The 15,430-nt window shown below is 32.2% G+C and overlaps 2 protein-coding genes and 1 long non-coding RNA gene across 3 annotated transcripts; 1 reads left to right on the top strand and 2 right to left on the bottom strand.

Annotated features, from left to right (window-relative positions):
- Positions 1-2,912: 2,912 nt before the first annotated feature.
- Positions 2,913-5,573, bottom strand: LOC103844764. Its single transcript, XR_628355.2, has 3 exons — positions 5,110-5,573; positions 3,265-4,996; positions 2,913-3,151 (listed from the first exon to the last, which is right to left on the bottom strand). It is a non-coding gene; the product is annotated as an uncharacterized LOC103844764 (long non-coding RNA).
- A 1,517-nt stretch (positions 5,574-7,090) lies between these two features.
- On the bottom strand, positions 7,091-7,602 carry LOC108870124. Its single transcript, XM_018655358.2, has 2 exons — positions 7,357-7,602; positions 7,091-7,264 (listed from the first exon to the last, which is right to left on the bottom strand). Exons 1-2 carry the CDS (start codon positions 7,600-7,602, stop codon positions 7,091-7,093), a joined length of 420 nt encoding a protein of 139 aa, XP_018510874.2.
- A 3,859-nt stretch (positions 7,603-11,461) lies between these two features.
- On the top strand, positions 11,462-13,550 carry LOC103844763 (F-box protein At5g52880). The gene is made up of 6 exons (XM_009121571.3): positions 11,462-11,792; positions 12,381-12,535; positions 12,609-12,696; positions 12,778-12,908; positions 13,004-13,152; positions 13,246-13,550. Exons 1-6 carry the CDS (start codon positions 11,563-11,565, stop codon positions 13,342-13,344), a joined length of 852 nt encoding a protein of 283 aa, XP_009119819.1. The 5' UTR covers positions 11,462-11,562; the 3' UTR covers positions 13,345-13,550.
- The last annotated feature ends 1,880 nt before the right edge of the window (positions 13,551-15,430 follow it).

Raw genomic sequence — 15,430 nt, 5'->3', positions numbered from 1 at the left:
TATTATTAATACTTGGGATTTGCCACAATTTTAATTATTTTTCTATTACCGTTTCTATTTGAATATATATTTACATATATACATTAGATTTTTTTTTATAAAATTTAAAACTATTTCTATCAAATGTTTTTTACCTAATAAATTTTAAATGTTAGAACTCATAGTTTGTTGTGTTTACTTATCAAAGTTTCCTATGAGCTTTGGTTAATTTATTTTTGTAGCAACCGATCTCTTGTAACTCTTGTTTTATCTTGTGAATTGTATTATGATGCATTTGTTTTATGAATATTGACTGTAGTGATTGTGTTTCTTTCATTGTTCACAGGTATGACGATTAATCAGTTGCCTAAATGCTTATTCAAAGAGGGAACTGAAACACAAGTTGAGAAGGTCAACATACAAGTCCAACCACACACAAGCAAAAAACATACAAGTGATCTTTAATTATATATGTAATAGTTTTCTGTCAGATTTCACAACTATGTAATCGAAGTTATGCTTCATTGCTGACATTTCCAAAGCTGCTTTCAACATGGTTTTGTTTTGAAACGTTTCACCCCTCTTCACAACATCCATCAAAGAAAACCGAACACTTTTTCCACTATCGTCTTCTTTTGCACTTATGGCGAGAAGATCATCTTCTTCATAGCCGTTTGAGTTAGAATTATCTTCAACATCCTTGCTTGATTCAGATGAACTAACATTGTCATCTCGAGGTGGAAACGAGGAAGGTTCACCTTGCTCTCTGAAAGGTGAGTTAAATTTCTCATTATCAACCCCAATGTTGCCGTTGTTTCCACTGCAGATAGGTGAAGTAGACACACACAACCTTGTAGAAGCTTTTCCACGTACATATGTAAGAAATATTTTGACTTGCCGATCACTCTCAATGATAACTGGGGGGACAGTCTATTGAACCAATTAACTCCATAGGTAAGTAGCTTAACTCAAGCTCGACAAGGTTTTGGTCAATTCCAAAATCTTCAAAAGCCATACGCCTTAGGTCTTCAAAGGAACTTATCAATTCCATGTACAGTACTCTACCTCGTTTGTTCTTATCAACCGCAAATCACCATCCTTTAAGGGGATCAAATTTCCACAACCCACAAGAAGCATAGATATGCATCTTGTTCAACAAAAAATTCAAAATTTTTGGATGTAAAAAAAATCAAAATCCTCTCACCAAGAAGAAGACCACGATTTTTTTTTTTTAAATGTACTTGGAAAACACGAGAAATTTAAGGAAAATAGATTTAGAATATATTCTCTTAACAGATTTTGGAGATATTTAAGGAAAATATACAATTCGAAATTCGTAGAACATACATTACGTTGTCCGAAGAATAAAAGAATGTGGTAGATTATGAAATCATATTATGGCAGAGTCATGCAACATGGCAGAATTTGTCATTTCGCCTCTGTAGATATGTTAGGAAATAATAGTTAATCAAATCTACTGTAGTTCAGAAATAATAGATATGGTAGTCGTTTAATTCTACCATGTCTACCGTAGTTCATATATAAAAGAAATAGTAGTCGTTCAATTCTACCATGCTAGTTACAGATATTCACGTAGTTAGCAGAATATGCAATCTACATCCTCGTAGACACTAGATTATGTTTTCTTCTATCGGTAGACCAAAATATGAAATTGTGTTCCACAAATATTTATTCAACCAAAGTATTTTTCATATGTTTGTCTCTTGTTTATATACATTTTGTCTATTTTTCTATATATTTCTGATTCTTAAAATAATTGATATGAGTTTTTAAAGTTGATCAGGGGTATCTAAGTCCAAATTTGACCAAAAAACATTTATAGCAAAGGGACAATGTACTTGTTTTTCTATTCCGTTTTGGCAATTTTTTCAAAGTTTAATGTTGATTCTTGCATATAATATGATTTCTGTGCGTTTTCTTTGATACATGATGCTTCATCATTTACGTAATAATAACAAATAATTGATATATTATATTTTGCTACTAATTTAAGATCTACGTCTTGCGCGGAATGAACATTGTATATAAAAATTATTTTTACGTACTATTATTTATTTTACGTTTTACATATTCTAAAATTAACAAAATAATCAATAATTGAAAAACAATTAACTATTACGTATATAATTAAATTGTTGTCAAAGCAATCATATCAATATTTTTTATAATCATTTATGATAATATATCTAAACAATCACTATTATATATTTTGTATGGATTTAAAAAATTTAAATGATATTTACATATATTTAATATGGAAATGTAACTTAGTAGTCATATGGTTTTATGAATATATTTATCTTCTATAACAAAAACTGTATATTCGTGATAACAAAAATTTTAATGTGAGATTTTTAATAGTTTTAATTATTTATAACAGTTCTTCAATATTCATTGCAAATTTAAAAATAAATTTTTAAGTCTTCAAGACTTTTTTTAATGAAAATTTGAAATTAAAATATTTTTGTATTTTTATATGGTATATACAAAGAGAAAAAAAATGAGCGATAAAAAAAGAGAGAGATAATCAGTTATCTAAGTATTCATATAATTACATAAACATAATATATGCTATTCCTATATGAGGAAATATAAATAATACAAATATAACTATAAATCTAAAAATTATATTAAAGCCTGCACAACATGTGTGGATAATCCACCTAGTAAACTATTAACTAAGAGCCCATTAATATAGTTTTTAACTTAAGGCCCTTTGTATATTTCTTATTCGTTAAGCGATGGACATGTCAAGGCTTCGAGTATGTTGTGAGGAAGCTAGCTAATGTGACCATTAGACTGTCATCCATGTTCATGATTCATTCGTTAGCTCTTGTGGTACTTATGGATTTTATTGTTTATAATTTGACTTCCAACTGTTACCATTTTCTTTTATGATCTCAATCTTTCTCATTGATTTTAAACCATTTATGAAGAATAATTATTTTATTATTTTATGCAGATACCATTACATGTGATCAAATTATTTCATATTTGATGCATGCTTAGTAACAACAACATTTGTTCTTAGTAGCACAACTGCCATATAAAAATTGATCCATACGTCTACACATACCATCGCAGAGTCTCTCCCCTGACTTCCAAAATGCACACTGATTATACGTGAAGCATTTTATTTCTTGACCCTCATCTATTTCACCACATATATAATAGTAATAATCATTAATACAACATATAGATTCATATAAAAAGGATAAATAATGTACATATTTAACAAGTAGGGGTAATATAGTAAGTTATTACCAGAAGGGCTAGCAGATGGAGCACAATGAGTAGGAGGGCTAGCATATGTATTACAATGAACATCAGATGTGACACAAAGGATAGTAAGAACAAATGCGATTGAAATTTTGTTGGTGATAGCCATTTGTATGTATTTTCTTGATTTTCTGATTTTTCTTTGTATAGGATAATTATATATAGAGATTGTGTAGTCAACATAAAATATGTTTTCCTTGTCAATTATAGAAAAAAAACATAATCCACCAATTTATTTCTATAAAGAATAATAGTCAAAAGAAATACACAAAGAAAGATTTTCTTACCTAATTACATTTGAACATTAGTGAAATGGTATTAATTATTTTCCACAATTAAATACCATGTAGCATCTTGTGCTAATAGTTGCCAATTATAAATTTCTAATAATTTCAGTTTGAAGTTATTGGTCACAATTAGCTAATTTCAGCTTAAATTAGTAGCAAAATATAATATGATTTCTGTGCGTTTTCTTTGATACATGATGCTTCATCATTTACGTAATAATAACAAATAATTGATATATTATATTTTGCTACTAATTTAAGATCTACATCTTGCGCGGAATGAACATTGTATATAAAAATTATTTTTACGTACTATTATTTATTTTACGTTTTACATATTCTAAAATTAACAAAATAATCAATAATTGAAAAACAATTAACTATTACGCATATAATTAAATTGTTGTCAATGCAATCATATCAATTTTTTTTTTATAATCATTTATGATAATATATCTAAACAATCACTATTATATATTTTGTATGGATTTAAAAAATTTAAATGATATTTACATATATTTAATATGGATATCTATTAAATGTAACTTAGTAGTCATATGGTTTTATGAGAATATTTATCTTCTATAACAAAAACTGTATATTCGTGATAACAAAACTTTTAATGTGAGATTTTTAATAGTTTTAATTATTTATAACAGTTCTTCAATATTCATTGCAAATTTAAAAATAAATTTTTAAGTCTTCAAGACTTTTTTTAATGAAAATTTGAAATTAAAATATTTTTGTATTTTTATATGGTATATACAAAGAGAAACAAAATGAGCGATAAAAAAAGAGAGAGATAATCAGTTATCTAAGCATTCATATAATTACATAAACATAATATATGCTATTCCTATATGAGGAAATATAAATAATTCAAATATAACTATAAATCTAAAAATTATATTAAAGCCTGCACAACATGTGTGGACAATCCACCTAGTAAACTATTAACTAAGAGCCCATTAATATAGTTTTTAACTTAAGGCCCTTTGTATATTTCTTATTCGTTAAGCGATGGACATGTCAAGGCTTCGAGTCTGTTGTGAGGAAGCTAGCTAATGTGACCATTAGACTGTCATCCATGTTCATGATTCATTCGTTAGCTCTTGTGGTACTTATGGATTTTATTGTTTATAATTTGACTTCCAACTGTTACCATTTTCTTTTATGATCTCAATCTTTCTCATTGATTTTAAACCATTTATGAAGAATAATTATTTTATTATTTTATGCAGATACCATTACATGTGATCAAATTATTTCATATTTGATGCATGCTTAGTAACAACAACATTTGTTCTTAGTAGCACAACTGCCATATAAAAATTGATCCATACGTCTACACATACCATCGCAGACTCTCTCCCCTGACTTCCAAAATGCACACTGATTATACGTGAAGCATTTTATTTCTTGACCCTCATCTATTTCACCACATATATAATAGTAATAATCATTAATACAACATATAGATTCATATAAAAAGGATAAATAATGTACATATTTAACAAGTAGGGGTAATATAGTAAGTTATTACCAGAAGGGCTAGCAGATGGAGCACAATGAGTAGGAGGGCTAGCATATGTATTACAATGAACATCAGATGTGACACAAAGGATAGTAAGAACAAATGCGATTGAAATTTTGTTGGTGATAGCCATTTGTATGTATTTTCTTGATTTTCTGATTTTTCTTTGTATAGGATAATTATATATAGAGATTGTGTAGTCAACATAAAATATGTTTTCCTTGTCAATTATAGAAAAAACATAATCCACCAATTTATTTCTATAAAGAATAATAGTCAAAAGAAATACACAAAGAAAGATTTTCTTACCTAATTACATTTGAACATTAGTGAAATGGTATTAATTATTTTCCACAATTAAATACCATGTAGCATCTTGTGCTAATATTTGCCAATTATAAATTTCTAATAATTTCAGTTTGAAGTTATTGGTCACAATTAGTTAATTACCCCCCCCCCCCCCCCCAATAAGTTTCACAAAAGCACCTCATACACAATTTTACTTTCTAAACCAAACTTTAGATTATACTTTGACCAAAGCTTAATAAACTCTGAATTTAAGTCATCACCATTTAATTGGTAAAATAATTAATATGAACATACTTCTAATAAAGAGGCATATAAAGATCAACCCCTCAAAATAGCCAATTACGAAGTCTATATTAATAAAGCGAAACACCCTTTTTCACAAGATGCCAATTTAGCATTACTTTTTCCTCCAGCTGCCATGTGAATCATGATTTAAAAATAGATTTATTTGCTAAATTACCAAAATGAAAATAAGAATTAAGTATATGACATTGATTTTGACATAATTAACTAACTAACATTTAACCTTTTTTCAGCCGGTTATACCTTCATCTTTTGCAAGTAACCTATGGAAGAGAAAAAAAAATAGATGACATGGTCGGTTGTAAAACTCAACTATTAATTATAACACCACGTAAAGACACCAACACCACACGTTGTTTACCACATAAGTATCCATCCGAGTTTTCTATATCATATCGTTATCATAGGACTCCAAATCTACTCACAACTCCTAAATACTAAACTTTATTCCAAAATCCAACTCCTAAATACTAAACCCTAAACATCACCCCTCCATCTAAATACTAAACCTTAAACTCTACTTACTGAACCCTAAACATAAATATAAAACCTAACCCAATTATCAAACTCTGAAACTAGTACATAATATTATATAATATTAAACTATACTTTATAAGTATGAATTATAGGATAGACTTGGACTTGTAAACTAGTAGTATAGAATGAATTTGTCAAACAACCGATAGTGATAGTAGTACCCATCGTACATGTGTAGGTGATTGAGTTGGAGTAACAAGAAGTATATATGTTTGTCAATATCAGTAGAAATGTAAGTGTTATTCCATTTCTTGCGTATGTATAGAAATACAATAACGAGTTCATACTATTTAGTTTGGTAATTTGACGTGTTCTACCACTGATCAATGAACGAGTAATTATTTACAATAATTAAATAAAAATAGACATGAAAAAATATTTATTATTTATTAATGAACATGAAGAAATAAAGAAATGTAGAAACTAAAGGTCACAACAGATTGTTCATTTTCATAGTTATAGCATAGAAATACAAGAGTGAGAGGAGACTATATCTGAAATAGTATAGTAACATTATATAAATAGTAACACTAAAGAAAACATACTATATTATAACTCTCTTCCACCGTATATAGTATAGCTGACGAGTTCATCTTCTGTACATCTTCCACTTTTTTAGACATGACGGTACACGCATGAAGTTGTGTAGCGCCATCGTCGTTGTCACCAGCTTAATCCACTTGACAAGATCATACTTTGAATGCTTACGATCCAAAATCCTCAATTTTGCTTTCCATACTCCAAATTTCCCCTCAATCACTGATTGCAGACCTTAATGCTTTCGGTTGAACAACTCCCTTGCACTAACCGGTGGTCCTCCTCTAGCAAACTGACCAATATGCTATTGCATACTACGATGCGGACAAAGATAGCCTGTCCTGGTCGGATATCCAGAGTCAACTAGATAATACTTTTCAGGATGAGGATGTGGGAAAGAAGCCTCATTCCTCGCACAATGAGTCAAAACCTTGGTATCATGTGCTCTACCAGGTACACCGAGATATGCATATAAGAACTTCATATCGAAGTTACATATAGCAAGAACATTCATTGTAGGATCTTGCTTTCTGCCTTGTATGCTTCTGCATTTTGACTTGGAGGGAGTACCAGGACATGAGTTCCATTAAGTGCTCCAATACAATCTCTGAAATAAGGCCAATACCGATCATCATTCCTCAAAACCGGATTAACTCTTGTAAACTCGCTTTCTTGTGGTCTTAGTGTATCCTCTACAAACTTGAGAAGAGCACTCAAGACATCATCAAGCTTCCTTTGTACCGTATCCAATGATCTTTGATACCTTGAACTAATATCCCGCTTCGTCTTAACTTGACCAACAACCTCGAGAAACATCGCAATAGATTCTCAATGTAGACATTGTGAGACTCTTTCCATCCATATCACTCAGTTACGATCTTGCACAAAGCTTCAAAAGTTATTTGATTCATTCGAAGAATGTCATAACATTGCTGATCGGATTCATACATAAGTTGTTGAACATAACGCCATCCTGCTCCTCAATCTGTTCTTTGACTCAATCTCTCACCAATAGCCACATCAAATAAACCAAGTTCATCATCATAATCACCATCTTCATCTTCCAATATCCATCTTTCAAGTATCTACAAAGCCATCAAAAGGAGATTGTTATTACACCAGCAACACGAAATTTGTTAACAAATCAACAACAAGCCCATTACACGCAAAACAAATGAGATTATAACTTGTGTAACATCCAGCTCATTCTAGAATACTCAGTGAATCATTCTTATTAACACAACAGCCAAAACCTCTTGAACTTGAGAGGGTCTGAACTTGAGAGTGTGAGCTTGAGACGAGAGAGCCTGCAAGGATATAACCTCAAGAGATTAAAGACAGTGCTTAGTCTAGAGGTTCCAAAATCAAGCTATCAGATTATATCAAGCTAAAATGAGAGTAACCAACAAACCCATCAGATTATATCAAGCTAAAACGTTAATAACCAGAACACAGAAGATCTTATACAAACCCATCAGAGAAACCAATTACACAAACCTAAGAAAGAAGCTAAGAAAGAAGAAGCAATAACATAACACTCGTACACCAAACATTCAGTAGGTTATCAACTAATCAATCAAAATCTCATCATTCATTTGCATAAACACGGAATCAAAAACACTTCCACTCAGAACATAGTCAATTACTACTGACCAAGCTATAGAGCGATAGGCAGCTGCAAATAGTCAAAGTCAAACTCTCTAAGAAGCTCATTGAGGTCAATGAGGTTCTTACTCTGCAAGTGGTTTTTCCTACACAACATTAAAAGTTCACGTAAGAAGTCATTGAACAAACAACTCTATCGACTTGAAAGAGCACGATCATAACAAAGCTATAGAACATACGAAGCTGTTCGGGAGTTTACCCAAATAAAACCAAACAAAAATAAAGAAAGACTAACTCATATCATGACATTGAAACCGTTGATGTTAACTGCACAAGTTGTTTCAACACAAGCCCTAATGCAGTCCAAAGATGCCATATGATAGTGAAGATAAGACCAACATCAAATGAACGTTCATACTAGATGCTCATTAGTGGTTTACAAAGAACAATAAGCAATAAGCAAGTGCATGTTTACAAAGAACAATAATCATAAGAGAAAAACAGACAAGGAAACATCAAGACATGGCAAAAACAACCCAGACCAACATACCTTAAGATTAACCTTGAGAGGGTCTGAGGGTCGTTAAAAGAGTGTGAATCTGATATGTTCAATGTTTAGAACAGAGACCAACTATCAAAGAGAGAGAGAGAGAGAGAGAGCTCAGAGAGAGAGAGTTAAAACAAACAGAGAAAGTTACCACAAAGAGAGAGATAGCTCGGAGATGGGTAGATCGAGAGAGAGTTAAACCAAACAGAGAAAGTTACCACAAAGAGAGAGATAGCTCGGAGATGGGTAGATCGAGAGAGAGCTCAGAGATGTTGGAGCTCGAAGATGCATCATGGAGTTCGTCAGAGCTTGAGATGCGTCAATGGAGTTTGAGATGTGTTTATTGAAGAAAGATAGAGCAACTGCGTCTATTAGTTATGTTTTTTGCAAATAATGAATTAGGTCAAGGGTAAAATCGTACATACAGTAAGTAAACGCAGTTTTTTTTTACTCAGTCGCTGATAATTCTGGCGTCCAGATTTTGTAGACACCAGACGTAGCGTTTGGACGCAGCGTCTAAACGCAGTAACAGCACGAACAAGATTTGAAAAAAAAAATTGACGCAGCCGCAGCCACAGCCGCAGATGGCTGCGGCAACCAAACGAACAGCACTCTCCTCATCACCATAGCGTCTTTACGTCTACAGCTCTAGGAATACCTTTTCCTCGATCTCCCATTTCTCCAATTGAAAACTCCATCACAATCAAACAAAGTCGTGTCCATCAATGCATGTTCGATCAGTTATAAACATACATAAAGATGATTATAAATTACCTTCACGAGCACATTAACACTGAGTTTATACAATATCGAATTCACAATTTTAGAGTCTTTGTTGGTTTATGTCGAACAAAATGGGGAAGAAGAGGTAAGATGTTATTTAAAGACGACACAAAACGACGTTGTTTGCGTCAATAGGCAAAACAACTTCATTTTGTTAAGCTATTGAAACTTTATCATGTCATAGTGATAACTGACTCATACACCTTTTACGGTTGATTAACTCTAAGCTAATCAAAATCTTCTTTTTTTTGGTTTTATAGTTACGAGTTCGCCTAGTTTGAATTAGAATTATGATGAGATCATATTTCATCAATAGACTTTTGTTCGAGTCATATTTAACATGATGAAAATTGTTCAAGTCCAAATAGACCATTTTTCTCTATAAATTAGTTGTTGAATTATTTATTTTAATAGTAAGGAAAATACCTAAAAAATTATACTCAAATTTAACTTTGATTAGAGCTTTTATTTATGGCTAATTTTTTTACTGATGGATAAAAATAGAAAATAATTGGTGTTATTTTATTTTATGAATAATAATTAAATATATATATATATATAATATTTTTATAAAAAATCAAATTACAAATATATCTAAAATATTTTATAAAATTATATTTATAGTGGCCATCATTAGGCATAGAACTTATATCCGAGATCCGTTATCCGATCTGAGATTTGCTCCGATCCGATCTGAAAAACGGATATCCGGGGAGTCCGGATCCGGATCTTGATCTTCATTTTAGGGATTCAATGGATCCAAATAATGAAATTTTAGGTCCGGATATCCGAATCCGAACTTACTATTTATTTAAAATTTAATTATATTTATATATGTATACTATATATAATTTTTATATAAAATAATGATTTTTAATTTTTTTTATTCATTTACAATAATTTTTCATTTAAAAAATTAATAGGCTAAATAAATAAATCATTTTAATTAGCTAGTTTTTAATTTAATTTTTAATTTTTTAAAAAAGGATCAGGATCTAGACATCCGCGGGTATTCGGATTTTAGTCCGGATATCCTAACCTCGGATATCCGGAGAGCCCGGATCCGGATCCGAATAGCAATTTTACGGATCCGGATATCTCAAAATATTCTAAATATCTGATCCGTCTCAGGGAACTAAATAACACAACCTTTCTTTGTTCCGATAATTCATTAGTTTTGTTGGTAAAATTGTTGCACAATATTTGGTTACATAATTTTTATACGAGGCAAGATTTAGATATTGATCCAAAACAAAACAAAAAAAACTATACTCAACTGGTACCGGTTTGACAAACCAAATTGTCAGAAAAGTAAGTCTGGGTTCGCGGGTCAATTCGCCTCGCACGATCCGCCACCTCGCGGATCGATTCTTTTTTTTTAGTTAAAATTTTGATATGCTCAACCTGCAAAGAAATAAACCAATATCCGCACCAGTCCCACTTTATTTTGCGGGTAAATCGCGGGACCCGCGGATTATATTTTTAATTAAAAAAATAATTATTTAGTTAGTTTTTCTATAAAATAATATATTTATAAGTAATTATTTATATTATTTTTCTAAAAATTTTAATTATTTTTTAAAAAATTTAATTATTTTTTTTTAAATAATTATTTTTCTAAAAAAAATCGTATTTTTCAAAAAAAAATTATTTTTTATTTTATTTTGCGTTTTGGCGGTACCTGCACCGCAGAAAATAGTTTTAGCCCGCACTCGCACCCGCGACTTGATTTTTTCAAAACGCTCGATCCCCACCCCCGTGGCGGGTCAAATGGGGCGGGCCCGGCGGGCTTCGATTAAATTCCCAGGCCTGCAGAAAAGAGAACAATAATTGCGCAAAACATGAAACCTGGGATAGATGATCAAAGCAAACCCCAGACGATGATTCAAGAAAAATATACGAAGAGATACCAAAATCTAAAGGTAGCAGAAGCCCTCTCGAATAATCATCTCTACCCATTTGCTTGCAATGAACTGAGCTCCATTATAGATCTTGGTTACTCTCAATTACCCAAAGACCTCAAAGCTTTCATCTTTCGAGATTGTCTCTCCGCCTTTCGTCTTCTTCCCGAGTAAGCTTTTCTTCTACATCTCTGAAATATGAACTCATTGATGATTTGGGTATGTTTTTTTTGATCGAGTCTGATTGGTGATTATATAATTTGCAAGAAATAAATGTTTTGTTTAAAAAGGGTAGAATGTTGTTTTTTTTCTTTTCTAAAACATAACACTTTAGCAACTTTGCTTTGTCCTGAAGAAGCAGAACATGATTCAGTCTTATGGTTCCTTTATATGTTGTTAGAAAAAGCAAACCAAAGTTGGCAACTTTCTTTGATTCTAGAATAGCAACCAAGCATGAAGCAGAGGAATAAGCCTTAATTTGTGGTTTTTAGGGAGTTGTTCTTCGAATGGCTTTATTTCAATACCAGTAATAGATTACAGGCTTCATTGATTCTTTGCATATGCGTTGTCGTTTAGCATTTGCTTCGTCGATTTGCTTGTTAATAAAGCTAGAATGTTCTGTTTCTTTGAATCTGACAATGAGACAGACTACTCATCAAGTGCACTTTATTCTATCTCTCGGTTTCATGAAATCTATGTTTCATCTCCTCTATCTAACAGCTTCAGCTTATGTATTTATATTGATGTTTCTCATTTAGGATGAACACATCAGCTGCTGTTTCAGCGGCTAACCTTCTCGTGAAGAGCGTGGAATCAGCATTCCCTAAACAGAAGAAGAACTTAGCCATTGTAGAGTTTAAGCAGGCAAAAGTAGCACTTAAGAGACGCACTAAGAGCCATGACGAACATATAGGTATGTTTTTCTACTTATCTTCCTGTAAATCTCCTCTTTAATTACCCTGAGATTATCCCTCTTTTTCCCCCAGATTTGCCTTCACTTCCACAAGATATCCTTGTTCATATCTTCAGTTTCCTTGATTTATATTCCTTACTCTCCTCATCCCAAGTCTCTCGGTACTACTACTTCCTCCTGTAGTATATTTTTTTGCAGAGTCTTTTTCTTTCTTTTTTACTTATATGTTATTATTCTTGTAGCTCATGGAACCAAGCAACGTCTGAAGGCTCTCTGTGGCGTTCACTATTTGATCTTCACTTTACTCACAAAGTCTTGATTCATATTTATCCCGGTATTGACTGGAGAGAAGCCTTTAAGAACGAATATATCTGTAAGGGTTTTATCTTCGCTTTTTTTTTTTTTTTTTTAAACGCTTTCTTTATGTACAATTCGTAAAGTATGCATTTGCTTTGCGTAACCGTGCAGTGTATAAATCATCAAAGATGTTAAGATCTGGTCGGGGATACTGCAGTTACTGCGACTCCGTTGTTTGGCACGACAACTTGAGATGTCCGAAGAAACAATGTCGGTTGAAATCAGGCAAGAAGCCACTCGACCTCATGTTAACTCACCAGGTATAAGCTTTTTTCTCCTTCAAGAAATGTTTCTCGTGGCTCTTGTAGCGCAAGTTATCTATATATGCCTTTGGGGGTTTTGTTTCTTCACAGGTTGTTAACTATTTACTGGGGACAACGAGTTCGTCTGATGAAAGTGATTCGGAGGATGAGGCTGTTCGTGGACTATGGGCTTATCCTACGCTACAGTAGCTTCGTATCTTTACCAAACTATCATATCTGTGTAAACTCTTTTACTCATATGCACCTTCGTATTCTGAGTTAGTATTTCAGTAAGAGACAAAACAGCAAACATCTCTTTCTTCCTTGGGCTTGTAGGCTCTTGTGGGTCTTGGGCCCCATCTGTTAATATGAATATATTTGTGAAATTGTATTTCGTATACCCAATTTTTTCCCCACTACCCTAAATCTTACGCCATGGTATTTTCGTTGATAGACACAAAACTTATCTTATCATAGATTGCTAATTTTACCATTTTTTCACCATTTTTTTGGGTTTTAAGCCAATTTACTCATAGAAAAAAGTAACAAAAAACTAATTTGAGATTTTGAAATGGGTATATTATTAGCAGTGACTAATTAATGGAAACTGCAAATAAAAATTACCAGTTTTAAAGTAAAGAAACGCAGATACAAAGGAAAAAAGAAACATAAAAGAATTCATTCATCCACTCTGATAATTCTAATCAGATGTACTTCATCTGTTTCTAAATATAGGATGTTTTAAAAAAATTGATGTTCCAATATATAAGATGTTTTCAATTTTCTAGGTAACTTTTACTTTATTAAAAACTGTGTAACCAATCAAATTTAATAATTTATTTTATAATTAGTTGAATACAATTATTTTATAGTTTTAATGATACTTCTAGACAAAAAAAAACCATTTTCTTAATATGTGTGTTTTCTAAAACATCTTATATTCAGGGACAGTAATGCAAGTCTACCCAGTGTTCATTATGTACATACTATAAATAACCTAATGATAGTCGTGGGTTAACATTGCGTTTTCATTTTTATGAAGCGCAGTTTTTTGTAAGCTAATACCTTTTTTTATGAACATCATTGTAAGCTAATACATAAATACTAAATAACTAGAATAAGACATACATATTGCGTACGGGCTTTGGTGGACCCACATGATGTGAAATTGATAGAAAGTATACCACTAAATAGAACTCAGATGGCTGGCCATGAAGGATGGTATTTCACAAATAATGAAAAATATAGGGGTAAATCTGGATATCAAGTTAAAAGGATATACCCAGATAAGGAAAAACCCCCATTAGTGTTTGGACCCACAGTGGATATTTTGAAGGCATATTGTTGGAAAATAAGGTGTGTTCCGAAACTTAAACATTTTCTATGGCAATTGGTGACAGGATACATAGCCGTTAAGAAAAATCTGCATAGGCGAGGGATACCCGGAGATATATGTTGTCCAAGATGTGGAGTAGATGAGGAATCGATTAATCATGTCTTTTTTGAATGTCCCCCTGCACTTCAGGTATGAGCGCTTTCGAAGATCCCAACAAATCCAGCTATGTTCCCCACAAGCTCTCTATTTGTGAATATAGATCATCTCTTTTGGAGAGTAGTCTCACAAATAGAGGATCATCAGTTTGCATGGATACTTTGGTATATCTCGAAAGGAAGAAATAATAAAATATTTAGTAATGTTGATGTGGATCCTATGGATACTCTTAAACTGGCGGAAACGGAATCAAAACTATGGGCTGAGGCACAAATATTGAATGATAAAAAGAGGACGACACATATAGAGGCTACTATTGTTCCGTCAATTCCAGGAAGATGGTGTTTTACGGATGGATCCTGGAAAGAAAATGAAATTTTCTCAGGTCAAGGGTGGTACAGCACATTAGAAGGATTTGCGGGACTAATGGGAGCAAGGAATGTCCGCGCTTCACTCACTCCTCTCCATGCAGAGATGGCAGCTTTACTATGGGCTATGGAATGCATGAAAAACTTAAGAAAATTTCAGGTTACAATTGCGACGGATTGTTCTCAACTGGTGAAGATGGTTTCGGAACCAGAAGAATGGCCAGTGTTTGCAAGTTATTTGGAAGATATACACGTCCTGAAAGAGAGTTTTACAAGTGCAGAGATTATCTATATACCAAGAACACAGAACAAGAAGGCGGATAGCTTAGCTAGAAGCGCTAGGAAGGAAATGTCTTTTGTAGTTCACATGGATCAATATCTCCCAATATGGTTCACAGAGTCAATATGAGTCTGTAAAGTTGATGACAAAAAAAAA

This window comes from Brassica rapa, chromosome A10 (genome assembly GCF_000309985.2).
Source record: "Brassica rapa cultivar Chiifu-401-42 chromosome A10, CAAS_Brap_v3.01, whole genome shotgun sequence".
Classification (NCBI taxonomy): domain Eukaryota; kingdom Viridiplantae; phylum Streptophyta; class Magnoliopsida; order Brassicales; family Brassicaceae; genus Brassica; species Brassica rapa.
This window is presented reverse-complemented; position numbering and strand designations above follow the sequence as displayed.

Excerpts from the sequence above, each read along its gene's own strand:
- LOC103844763 (XM_009121571.3), top strand. The coding sequence starts at position 11,563 with ATGAAACCTGGGATAGATGATCAAAGCAAACCCCAGACGATGATTCAA. Across the intron at positions 11,793-12,380 it reads GCCTTTCGTCTTCTTCCCGA|GATGAACACATCAGCTGCTG; the intron begins GTAAGCTTTTCT and ends TTTCTCATTTAG. Across the intron at positions 12,697-12,777 it reads TCCTCATCCCAAGTCTCTCG|CTCATGGAACCAAGCAACGT; the intron begins GTACTACTACTT and ends TTATTCTTGTAG.
- LOC108870124 (XM_018655358.2), bottom strand. The coding sequence starts at position 7,602 with ATGTTTCTCGAGGTTGTTGGTCAAGTTAAGACGAAGCGGGATATTAGT. Across the intron at positions 7,265-7,356 it reads TTAATGGAACTCATGTCCTG|TTCTTATATGCATATCTCGG; the intron begins GTACTCCCTCCA and ends TTCGATATGAAG.